The following is a 12008-nucleotide window of genomic DNA, read 5'->3' as shown; positions in this document are numbered from 1 at the left end:
CCAAACGCACAGTGCACTCAAACTCGCCTTGCATCAAAGGGCCAGTGAAGAAAATGCCCGTGGCAGTATGAAAAGCTCACTCTTTAATGTTCAGCTGTGTACAGAATGCTGCGCTGTGGCCCCACAAAGTCAGCCATCCGACCGGCGCAACTGAATCTCAGACGGAGTCAATTGACGCGTACAGACAGACTTGTGATGTACATTTGAGATTGGAAAAAGGGGTACGTACTAACAGTAAGTTAAGTGCGTATTAAAAGGTAGGACGATTGAAAACTATAGCCGTCATGCCGTTGTCTTTTGTGCTTTATTTTGTCAAGGAAGGGGAGGACCCCAGCCGTACGGTGGATCTACTTCTGAAATAGGGTTCGACTGTTTCTGCAGGAACCTTCGACGAATAGATAGGGCTTCTTCGTAAAGCTTCATGTTCGTTCCGTTGGCGTTGCGGAGAATACGTGCCTCTAAGTAGCAGACAGTGTCCTTTGTACTAGAGCTGATCTTAGAGGCCAGAACTAACGTAGACTTCGGGCCGTTGCTGGATGATGACATCAGACGCAACTCACCGATGATCATCATAAGATCCCCTACGGCACATTGATGCACAGGAGCATGATCCGGATTGACCATTATCCAAACACAATTGGATTTGCGTGACAAGCAATCCACCATAGCTTCGAGCGGTGTCCTTTTGATCGCCGTCAATGGTTGATTTACCCCGACTAAGTTCGATCCACCGTGCTGTTGCCTCTGTAACAGACTGTTGGTATTCGATGAAGGTGTTTTCTTAACGAACCTTTTCGTCTTCGAGCTGGAGATGGCCGGGGTTTCTTCCTGGCTTGATTTTCGTTTCGTCGCAGTCCCTGGAGTCTTTGGTGTTCCGCTATTTGCAATACTATCGCCACTACCCGTTGACAATCTCCGTTTCAAGTCACTCTGGCGATGAAGCTGCTCAAGCGGATCACCAATAACGAGAGAAATCATGCAGTCGTCGTGAACATGGCGGTGTAATACCGTACCCGTTACACGGACGGAACGACCCAGGTAGGTTTTGAAGTGCCGATAGCATTCCGGTACGGTCAAAATTTCGGCAGATCCAAACGAGATACTTCGGCTAGGTAATCTCTGCCATTGAGGGAGACTCACGGAGGACTGTGTCTTTTTTATTTCCTCGATTAGGGGTGTTGAATCGTTTATGCTTGTAGTCTTGCTGTCTTTATTGTCCCGAGCGCTTTCCGAATCCTTCTGTTTTTGTACGTTTCGAGTGCAGGTCGTTTCTGGATTTGTAGAAACAGTTTTTAGAGCAGTCGTCACCGTCTCGGATTCGTCGGGGAAATCCGGCGCGGGAGTATCGTGTAACGGTTTGAGGGAAATAGGAGGGGGGGCTTTCTTGCACGCATACGGATTGGTGACTGCAACTTTGGCTGCCAGTACGGTCGTACTCTTACCGGCAGAAGCAGGGGCACGGTTGTTTAGTGAGTCCATGAAAAACGGAAATAGAGTCAACACCTGGTTGTTTTTTGGTATCAAAAAAGCCGTCTTCGCTGATTAGAATCCAACCTTGCTACTTTTCATGACACCATTCTCTACTAAAGAGGTAGATGTGTATTCCCATCGTCGGCATTTTTCTTCCTTCGGGTGCTGTATGCAAACTCATAAGAGGCCACTGTGCTACTTTCTCTAAAACAGTCTCTACCCTCTCCCTCTCGCCTCGCTTTCTCGAACTAGGAAACACTTTGCAAGGTGGAGGCCGTGCACACACATAAAGTCGTCACTGCTGTTCAGAGACAACGTCTTTGTTACCCCTTCTCGTCTTTGGAAAGTTTATTGATCACACCAATTTGTTTTATGCTCCTCTCGCCCTTTTCGTCGTGAGTGCCGTACTACCTGAACTATTGCTGACATACAGTAGGAAAACGCAGCTAAGCCTACTAGTTCGTGGCCAGCATTCGACCTTTGCACTGGATGGATAACCTCGTCCGACCTCTTCTCTCCGTAGGTAAAAGTCTAGTCACGAGAGGGTGATGAATGTTCTTCTAAAATGTTATCCGAAGCGAAAAAGGAAGATCCATCCAAAGCTACCTTTCTACTTTAGGCGCCTGGCAAGAAACGGCATTCTCCAAACAGAAGTGAAAACGCACCAGTTTTTCACAAACATGGTGGAAAGCGCTTCGAAAGATGCGCATGTGGTCTGTCGGATCCTTGTTTGTTTCTAGTCCTGTGCGTCACAGACACCTTGGGCGCCGACGGCGAATTGGGCGTCAGCTTCGGGCAACGTAGGGCTATCAAAGACGGTACAAATACGATTGTCACCACGTCCTTTGCGTAGCCGAAGCCGCGTGGTCGATGCGTGTGCCATAATATTTCCGCCGATGGGCTTGGTGCTGTCCTTGGCAAAACTCATGCCGTCACTGAAGAGAATGATAAAAACAGACATCTGTGTCAGACTGGTCACTGTTAGGCGCGCTTGCGCAGAGACAAAATTCGAAGACGATCGTTGGGACTTACGGGTTGGCCACCACTTGGTTGGTGATAAAAACAGCGACACCGAATTCTTCGGCCAATCGGGTCAATTGACGCAAAAATTGTGCCATTTGCATTTGCCGCTCAGAAAGTTCACCGCGGCCGGTGTAGTCTGTACGAAAGAGAGCCGTCGCGCTGTCAACCACGAGAAGGGCGTAGCGATCCTGCGACATGATCGCTGCGGCTAATTTGAGCAGCTCAGCCTGGTGCTCAGAATTGTGTGCTCGGGCGTAGGCCACGTTTTCGAGGGCGACGGTAGGGTCCAAACCGAAGCGTTCGGCAATAGCTTGGAGGCGATTGGGACGGAAGGTTCCTTCCGTGTCGATGTAGATCGCCTTTCCTTCGGCGCCGCCTTCGGTGACTGCCATTTGACAGGTAACACACAGCGTGTGGCAAAGTTGGGTCTTGCCGGTACGAAATTCCCCAAATACTTCCGTGATGGACCCGGTTTCAACACCACCTTCCAAAAGCTTGTCGAGTTCGATGGACCCTGTGGTGAGCGTGACAAGAGCCCTGATTCAAAGGAAGAAAAATCGTGTGAGACGAATAAAGACAGGAGACTCCGTATGTTGCGTATGAGTGATCACTACAAAAGTACGCACTTGCGGTCTTCCAGCGCATCGGCAGCCGTTTTGAAATCCATGGGTACCATAGATTTGGTAATCTCTTTGAGCTTGAGCACTTTTGCTTCCGAAATTCCCTTGACATCGGAAAGCTTACGAATCGTCGCGTGGGCAATCTGACGGAACGAGGAAACGAGAAATGTCTAGTGAGAGCAATGTAGGTGTGCAGAGAAGATCGCGTGTCGTAACGGAATGCGACAATTGGGACTTCTCAATTACTCCACCAAAGGAAGACGTACCGATTCAACCGTGTGATATCCCGCCGCATTGAGCTTTTGAATGTCGTTGGCAGCGATACCGTGCTCCTGTAAAACATCCAATGTTTGGTACGATACCGCAACCTGTCGTGGCACGAGAAGCAAAAACGTTGCGAGTGAGAAGGGCTGGGACTGGTCGGCGGCAGTTTTGCGTAGTCCTGGTACATATTCTACGAGCAACGGCAGCGTCACGGAAAATGACGGAATTCCGTGTGGGGGATCGGTTGCATTGTTGGACGTACCTCGACTTCCTCTTCGGCTCCTCCTTCCTGTTGGAACTCCTGGGCAACCGGGTTTTCGTACTGCTGTTGTTCTACTGCGGCAGCCATGGTGACGATGGACGCAGAACGTTCAGGGAATGTACCAACTGAGAAACGATTTATACGTTACGAGTGTGTGTGTGTGTGTGTGTGTCTGTGTCTGTTGTCTTCCGTTGGTTCCACGGCTTGTAAAGTTTGGCGCGAACAGACGAAATATCCGATCAACACGTCGAGAGCGGACACAGTAGTAGGTGGAGGCACCGCCATACAAACAGACAAACAAACGTGCCAACGTTCCGAAACACGTCTGGCCCACTGCACGTCTCACTGGTAGGATCGCGTGAGGACCAAGAAAAGAGGCACCAGATTTTGGTTCGGAAAGTGACACTCGCAGGGGTCGGTGCTGCAGCCCATCACGAAAGATTCGGCGTCTACGACAAAACTCCAATAGGTCTCGGTTTATCCATTCCATCGCGAACAAGGTTCATCATGAAGTTCGTTCTGGGATACTTTGGATTCACGCTGGGCTTTGCCCAGGCCTTCAGCTTACAAAGTGTGGGAAGATCGTCGTCCAAGACGACGACGCACCTCCGAATGGATTCGGAAGGCCATGATGAAAAGCCCGTCTTGAATAAGTACAGTCGGTGAGTGTATGCCATCGCGACATGGGACAATACTCCGTCGGATTGTTCGTAGAAGAGGGTAAAGTGAGCGTTGCCGAAGAACAAAGGTGCACTAAACAACACAGAGTAGCTAGCTTACACACGCACGTGTTCCTATATTTTCAATTTGCAGAACCTTGACGCAAACCAAGGTCCAGGGTGCGTCGCAGGCGATGCTGTACGCGACGGGTATTACGGAGGAAGATCTCGACAAACCTCAGGTTGGCATCTGCTCCGTCTGGTACGAAGGCAATCCTTGCAACATGCACCTTTTAGATCTTTCCGAAAAGGTCAAAAAAGGAGTCGAAGACGCCTCCTGCGTAGGCTACCGCTTCAACACGGTGGGTGTTTCCGACGGTATCAGTATGGGCACCTCCGGTATGCGGTATTCGTTACAGTCGCGCGATTTGATTGCGGATTCCATGGAAACGACTATGGGAGGACAATGGTACGATGGATTGATTGCCTTGCCGGGATGTGACAAAAACATGCCGGGCTGTATCATGGCCATGGGACGCTTGAACCGACCGGGTATCATGGTCTATGGAGGAACTATTCGGGCTGGAAAGCAGCCGTCTACTGGAAACAGTCTCGACATTGTCAGCGCCTTTCAGTCTTACGGAGAGTATGTTTACGATAAGATTACGGAGGAGGAGCGCAAGGAAATTCTGCAGCACGCATGTCCCGGACAAGGAGCCTGTGGAGGAATGTATACCGCAAATACAATGGCCACCGCGATTGAAGCCCTCGGTACGTGCTCGGATTTTTTTCTTCCCTTGGATCATGTAGTGATTCTCACGTGACTTGATCTACAGGCATGTCCCTTCCGTATTCATCGTCGTCGCCGGCGGATTCCAAGGAAAAGGCTGATGAGTGCTATCGTTCGGGGGAAGCCATGTATCGCCTTTTGGAACTTGATCTTAAGCCTCGTGATATCATGACCAAGGCGGCTTTCGAGAATGCCATGCGTATGGTCATGGTCACGGGTGGATCCACCAACGCTGTCTTACACTTGATTGCTATGAGTCGCTCGGTTCAGAATCCAGAAGTAGCAATCACGTTGGAAGACTTCCAACGAATCTCCAATCAAACACCATTCTTGGCTGACTTAAAACCTTCCGGCAAATACGTCATGGAAGATGTCCAGAATATTGGCGGAACTCCTGGATTGATCAAGTTCATGATTGACAATGGTTTGTTTGATGGAAGCCAAATGACCGTTAGCGGGAAAACACACGCCGAAAACTTGAAGGATCATCCCGGACTCACACCCGGACAGGACATCATCCGTCCTCTTTCTGACCCCGTGAAAAAGACTGGTCACTTGATGATGATGTATGGAAATCTCTGTCCCGGAGGTGGTGTCGCCAAGATTACCGGTAAGGAAGGAGAAACGTTCACTGGAACTGCGCGTGTGTACGACAATGAGCAATTGATGATGCGTGGTTTGGAAAACAAGGAAATTAAGGCAGGCGACGTGGTCATCATTAGATATGAAGGGCCAAAGGGTGGCCCGGGCTTACCAGAGATGCTGACACCCACAAGTGCGATCATGGGCGCTGGGCTCGGAGACAAAGTGGCGCTTTTGACCGATGGTCGGTTCAGTGGTGGAAGTCACGGCTTCTGTATCGGACACATCACTCCCGAAGCGCAGGTTGGTGGACCCATTGCCCTCGTTAAGAATGGTGACCCCATCCGCATTGATGCTCGTGCTGAACAACGAACCATTGATCTGTTGATTTCGGACGAAGAATGGGAGAAGCGAAGAACAGAATGGACGCCGCCACCTCTCCGAGCGACGCAGGGAACCCTCTTTAAGTACATCCAGTGCGTTGCGACTGCCAGTGAAGGATGTGTGACTGACGAAGTTGGAACCTCGACAGCTGCTGAGATTGTGATTGCCGCTCCCAAAACTCCCGCGGTTGCGGAATTGGAAGCAAAGATTGCAGCGCTGGAGGCCAGGATCGGCCAGGTTACCAACTGAGCTAATTATCCTGAAATCTCATTTGGTATTGTTCTTTGTGTAGCTGATTTGAATAGCACGCGTAGTCGATGCCCGTAGACATCCTGTTGGTATTGTGTAAATTCGGCATATCGTGACATACCATCACATCGAACATTATAATGTATGATCGTTTTCAGGATGTGGCGCAATATGGTCCAATATTAGAAAAACCCTACGACGAGCATATCGGGGTTCTTTATCCCTTTATCTTGGGTTTATGCTTATAAGTCTTTGTTTTACGTCTTTTATCGTATCTACAATCCTTTGGTCCCACAGACACGTTTTAGCCCGTTATCGTTGCAGTTTTCTAGTTTATCAGACCCACTGTTCTAAGCTGAGGTAGCGGGATCAAAGGTAGGGTGATTTGTTGTATTAAAGAATGCTACTGAGATGATACAAGGTCTACGATACAAGTTACGTATGATGGGTATTCCTATTGATGGTCCGGCTAAAGTTCTTTGTGATAATATGTCGGTTGTTTACAATACTACGGCACCAGAGTCAGTGTTGAAGAAGAAAAGTAACGCGATAGCGTATCATTTCGTACGAGAGAATGTTGCCATGAAAGTGATCAAGATTGCATATGAACCATCAGAGTCAAATTTAGCGGATATACTTACGAAGGTTCAAACAGGTCCAGTGAGACAGGCTATCATACGAAGTATTTTATGGTGATTCAAGTTTAGAAGAAGGGTTTGCCGACTTTCCCGTTCTCAACAGGTTCAGTGTTGGGACAAATTGCATTTGCATTATATTTGTCATTGCATGCAGTGTCGAAGTTTTATTTTTATTTGGTTCCCCATTTTTCCCATGGTGGTTTTGAGGGGACACATTTCGCCAAGTTTATGTTCATGGTCTCAATGTGAGGGGACTAGAAAAACCCTACGACAAGCATATCGGGGTTCTTTATCCCTTTATCTTGGGTTTATGCTTATAAGTCTTTGTTTTACGTCTTTTATCGTATCTACAATCCTTTGGTCCCACAGACACGTTTTAGCCCGTTATCGTTGCAGTTTTCTAATATGCAACATCTATGAGTGCTTGGGATGCTTGACAGAGAAGGACAACGCAATTACTGTAACTATCAACGAAACCTAAGTAGCAAAGATACCTATGCCTGCATCAAACGACACCCATTCCAATTCACTGTTCAATGTCGATACAATTTCGTGTCGTACGACACACACACTTTTATGATCGCTGATAAGATAAATCAATAAGTGTAAGCAAAACATGTTTGTCCGCCTCACCTTGTCGGGACGATTGACTGCGAATGTAAAGCCACAGTCAAAGAGAATCGACGCGTATACTATCCGTTAGTCTACTTTTCGAAGAGTCGTTCATAGTCAGGAATCTTGACATCAGACGACGTCGGTGTTCTGCTTCAACATTTAAGAGAGATTCATCACGATCCTGCCGTTGCCAATATCTGGATCGTAAAGTGAAGCGACCGGCTAGCTATTCGTTTGTGAAGTGTAGATAATTTGATTTGATCATGACCTCTTCGCAAAAGCATCGCCAGCAATCGTGTCCGAACGTCGCAGCCACAAGCCAGGAGCCGAATGCTCTTGTCGGCAGCGGTTGTCCCCGAATGGATCGCATCTGCGACGATATTCTTGAAGCGATTGGAGGTACACCGCTGGTACGCTTGAATCATGTTGGAGCCGATTTACCATGTGAATTGCTTGCCAAGTGCGAGTTCTTCAACGCTGGTGGATCTGTCAAGGACCGAATCGGCCGACAAATGGTTTTGGACGCAGAAAAGGCCGGTAAAATTAAACCTGGCGACACCTTGATTGAGCCTACGTCCGGTAATACTGGAATTGGGCTAGCCTTAACAGCTGCCGTTCGGGGATACCGCTGTATTATTACAATGCCCGAAAAAATGTCGAAAGAAAAGGTAGATGTTCTGAAGGCCCTGGGGGCCGAAATTATCCGAACGCCGACCGAAGCCGCGTACGACGCACCGGATTCACACATATCCGTCGCACGTCGTCTACAATCTGAAATCCCCAATTCACACATTCTGGATCAGTATTCGAATCCATCGAATCCGAATGCACACTACTACGGGACTGCGGAAGAAATTCTACGCCAAACGGGTGGCAAAGTTGACATGTTGGTGGCTGGAGCCGGTACAGGCGGGACGCTAACCGGTATTGCCAAGCGTTTAAAAGAACACAATCCGGATATTCAAATTATTGGTGTCGACCCAGAAGGTAGCATCTTGGCCATTCCGGATTCTCTCAATGACAAACGTCGTTTGGAATCGTATCACGTCGAAGGCATTGGCTACGATTTCATTCCCAACGTTCTTGATCGCAGCGTTGTCGATCATTGGTACAAGTCCAATGATGCCGAAAGTTTTGTTGCAATGCGGCGCTTAATTCGAGAAGAAGGTTTACTCTGTGGGGGTAGTTGTGGTGCGGCCGTCGCGGGCGCGCTCAAGGCTGCGCGAAGCTTGAAAGCTGGACAACGCTGCGTCATCATTTTGCCCGACTCTGTCCGCAATTACATGAGCAAAGGTCTCAATGACGATTGGGTCCGTGACAATGGATTCGCGGATGGAAAAATTATCAAGGCCAAGTCATATTCTTCTTGGTGGGCCACGAAAAGAGTTTGTGATTTAAATCTCAGCATTCCTTTGACAATCACCAGCGATGTCAGTTGCAAGGATGCTATTTTGCTGTTAAAACGAGAGGGTTTCGATATGGTGCCAGTCTTAGACGACGGGAATGTCGTGGGTGTTGTGACGGAGGGTAACATGACGAGCAAGTTGCTATTAGGACGATGCGATCCCGATACGTCGGTAGCGGATGCAGGTGTCATCTACCACACGTTTCATAAGTTCAGCATGAGCGATACGTTGGATGAGTTGGCTCAAGCTCTGGACCACGATCCGTTTGCTTTGATAGTGACGGAGCAACGTTGTTTCTCGGTGGCCTCAAAGAAACGGAAACCGACTGTGAATGGAGATGGAAATGTAGAAGCTTTGTCGGAGGAGAGTTCGACAAAGGCAAATCATTCCGAAGTTGTGACTCGCAGCGTAGTCAGTGGCATCGTTTCCCGGATAGACTTGCTGGACTTCATTAGCTCAGACGCCAAGCATGAACTTGAAAAATAGATTTTGACAGCTTACTTCGTATCGTATTCAGTCGAAACGACAAGATCACAACTAAAAATGAAACATTCCACTCTATATTTGTTTATATTCTTGTAGCTGTCCTACTGCCGAGCGGTTGATGCAGTCACGTTCGTACAGGAAGAGCAGCACAGAGGCACAGCACAGGTTATTGTAGGTGGGTTGTTTGCGCAGTCAACCACTAGTATATCCAGCGCCAAAGTCGGGTCAGCAGCAATGGCACATAATTCAGCCGGGACAGAGCCTGATAGACCCGTCACCCCTAGTAGCACTTCTCGCAGAGTTGTGATATTGCCAAGCTGAGAAGGAACAGTACCGTCTACCAAATTGTTCGATAAATCCAAAACTGTAAGTTTGGTGAGTTTCCCAAACTCTGTCGGAATTGTTCCGTTGAAGAAATTTGTAGGCATTCGAAATTCTACTAGTTCCAATAGCTCTCCTATTTCACTCGGGATAGTGCCTGAGAAGAAGTTTGGTCCAATAACTAGCCTCTCAAGCTTTGTCAATGCCCCAAACTGCGTAGGAATGGGGCCAAATAAAAGATTGGCTCCAAAATTCAGATCTCTTAGCTCCACCACGTCGTAAATTTCTACTGGGATATCCCCCGTCAGCTCGTTGCCACTTAGATCCAACAAAGCTGAAAGGACAGAATTTAACATCGTGACATTGTTAGTTCCGATCTCAACAATGCACTTGTATTCACAATTTCTTACTTACTCAGGTTTGTTGACCCAGCAATTGTAGCTGGTATAGATCCTCTTAATTTGTTGTTGTTGAGGCGCATCTCAAGAAGCGTAGGAGATGCTGATCGCGCTGGAGTAGGAATCGTTCCCTCTAAGGCGTTGTCTGCCAAGGACAGCTTTTCAAGTAGCGAAAGTGAGAAAAAAGCTGCTGGTATGGTTCCGTTTAATCCTGACGCACTGACATCGAGTTCTCGTAGACTTGATAATGCTCCAAGTTGACTAGGGAGACCTGAAAAAAATGAATTGCCAGAAATATTTAGAACTTCCAGGTCTCCGAGCAGGGAGATCTCGACAGGGATGGTTCCATTGAAGGTATTTGCGTCTAGTCTGAGCTGTTTCAAGCCTGTTGTACTACCAATCTCAGATGGAATTGCGCCAAAGAAGAAATTTGTCCCTAGATGTAATTGTTCAAGTGCTGCTGGGACGGCAGGGACAATGCCCGAAAGGAAGTTGTTGTTCAACAAAAGGCTTTTCAAAGCAGTCAAAGAACCTACCGCTTCGGAAAGCGTTCCCGTCAGTTGATTTTCCTGCAGATCAATTATTTCGAGACTCGACTGGTTGATCACAACTAGAGGGATGCCACCAAGAAATGTGTTTCGTGCTAAGTCTAATTCCTGCAAAGTTTCGCTCGAAAAGATTGCTGCAGGCAGTGTTCCGGCCAGAAAGTTATCACTCACGTCTAAGCGCTGTAGACTTGAAAGCGAACCGAAAACTTCGGGGATGGACCCCGTTAAAAAATTAAGGAAACCGACGAAATCCGTCAGATTGCTCATTCTTTCCAATTGCGAAGGAATTTTACCCGCAAGCTCATTGTTATTAAAGTAGAACTCCTGTAGATTATTCAAATCACCCAACATGTTCGGTATTGTTCCATTCAGCGCATTGTTATTTAGATAAAGGCGTTCTAAGGATAAGAATCAGCTACTGTGAGAAAAAAAATTACCGGAAAAACTTTGGGCATTCATTGGTACTTACCGAGGGCAAATATGTTGGCGAGTTCAGTTGGAATTGCTCCTGTGAACACATTCTCGTCAAGGCGTAGCGTTGTCAGGTTCACCAGGTTTCCGATCTCTGTCGGTATTTCTCCTATTTGGAAGTTGAAGAAAGCGGAAAATTCGAGCAAGGTCGTCATGAGCCCAATCTGCGTAGGAAGACTTTCATTGAGAAAGTTAGCGCTATAATTTAAGGATGTCAACGCTGTCAGCTCGCTGATTTGGAACGGCAGGCCTCCGAACAGGTCATTGTCGGATACTTGAAACGAAACTGATCAAAATAAAGGAACCGAGTGAGATATCTTGCTCCGGTAACCTTTGGGCTCCCCAGCTCTAAAAGTGAAGTCTTACCAAGCGAAGTCAACCCCCGAACTTCAGATGGAAGTTCACCAAACATGTCATTGGACGACAAGTTGATTTCTGCGACTTCGGCAATTCCCCCAATTCCAACAGTTTCGCAAGTCACACCAGCCCAAGGTGCGTCTTGCTCGGTCCCACATGGCAAAGTCTGTTCTCCCCATCCAGTTCGATTTATCCAATCCGTTCCATTGGTACTGAAAAAGAGCGTATTGAGGGAGTACACCTGTGTTATTTCCGTTTTTGAGGCTGTTCCGTTTGTCGGGTCCAAATTTGGAAAGCTTCTTGTTAGCGCTTGTAATGCTTTGAATTGAGGCGTACCCTCAATTTGCATCGAGCCATCAGTTGTCAAAGTGCGATTCAAAAAGCTTTCAACCGTTTCAGGTAATATAGAGCTCGGAACGTTGGAAGCCCCATCTAATATCGTCGGTGCAATAGTAGACACTTCTG

The 12008-nt window shown here is 47.7% G+C and overlaps 5 protein-coding genes across 5 annotated transcripts; 2 read left to right on the top strand and 3 right to left on the bottom strand.

The window, feature by feature from the left end:
- Positions 1-312: 312 nt before the first annotated feature.
- PHATRDRAFT_36077 (predicted protein) lies at positions 313-1479 on the bottom strand (the record flags this gene model as incomplete). Its single annotated transcript, XM_002180410.1, has 1 exon — positions 313-1479. The coding sequence occupies one exon, from the start codon at positions 1477-1479 to the stop codon at positions 313-315; it is 1167 nt and encodes a 388-aa protein (XP_002180446.1).
- Positions 1480-2087: 608 nt separating this feature from the next.
- RAD51-g1 (Rad51 DNA recombination/repair protein) lies at positions 2088-3758 on the bottom strand. The gene is made up of 5 exons (XM_002180409.1): positions 3640-3758; positions 3380-3481; positions 3120-3256; positions 2503-3030; positions 2088-2405 (listed from the first exon to the last, which is right to left on the bottom strand). The coding sequence occupies exons 1-5, from the start codon at positions 3724-3726 to the stop codon at positions 2207-2209; spliced, it is 1053 nt and encodes a 350-aa protein (XP_002180445.1). The 5' UTR covers positions 3727-3758; the 3' UTR covers positions 2088-2206.
- A 298-nt stretch (positions 3759-4056) lies between these two features.
- On the top strand, positions 4057-6337 carry PHATRDRAFT_20547 (homeobox protein; the record flags this gene model as incomplete). The annotated part of the gene is made up of 2 exons (XM_002180613.1): positions 4457-5069; positions 5135-6186. Coding segments are annotated over 2 exons (1665 nt in total), but the record flags the coding sequence as incomplete, so codon positions are not given.
- A 1578-nt stretch (positions 6338-7915) lies between these two features.
- On the top strand, positions 7916-9448 carry Cbs (predicted protein; the record flags this gene model as incomplete). The annotated part of the gene is made up of 2 exons (XM_002180612.1): positions 7916-9251; positions 9375-9448. 2 exons carry the CDS (start codon positions 7916-7918, stop codon positions 9446-9448), a joined length of 1410 nt encoding a protein of 469 aa, XP_002180648.1.
- A 251-nt stretch (positions 9449-9699) lies between these two features.
- PHATRDRAFT_12927 (predicted protein) lies at positions 9700-11428 on the bottom strand (the record flags this gene model as incomplete). The annotated part of the gene is made up of 3 exons (XM_002180408.1): positions 9700-10103; positions 10184-11113; positions 11185-11428. Coding segments are annotated over 3 exons (1578 nt in total), but the record flags the coding sequence as incomplete, so codon positions are not given.
- Between the last annotated feature and the right edge of the window lie 580 nt (positions 11429-12008).

This window comes from Phaeodactylum tricornutum, chromosome 9 (assembly GCF_000150955.2).
Source record: "Phaeodactylum tricornutum CCAP 1055/1 chromosome 9, whole genome shotgun sequence".
Lineage (NCBI taxonomy): Eukaryota > Bacillariophyta > Bacillariophyceae > Surirellales > Neidiaceae > Phaeodactylum > Phaeodactylum tricornutum.
The sequence above is the reverse complement of the archived record's forward strand: the minus strand, read 5'-3'. Positions and strand labels throughout refer to the sequence as shown.

Bases quoted from the DNA above. Each gene is read 5' to 3' on its own strand.
- RAD51-g1 (XM_002180409.1), bottom strand. From the start codon at position 3,726: ATGGCTGCCGCAGTAGAACAACAGCAGTACGAAAACCCGGTTGCCCAG. The intron at 3,257-3,379 runs GTACGTCTTCCT...TCGTTCCGTCAG, and splicing joins GATATCACACGGTTGAATCG to ATTGCCCACGCGACGATTCG. The intron at 2,406-2,502 runs GTAAGTCCCAAC...CATTCTCTTCAG, and splicing joins AACCAAGTGGTGGCCAACCC to TGACGGCATGAGTTTTGCCA.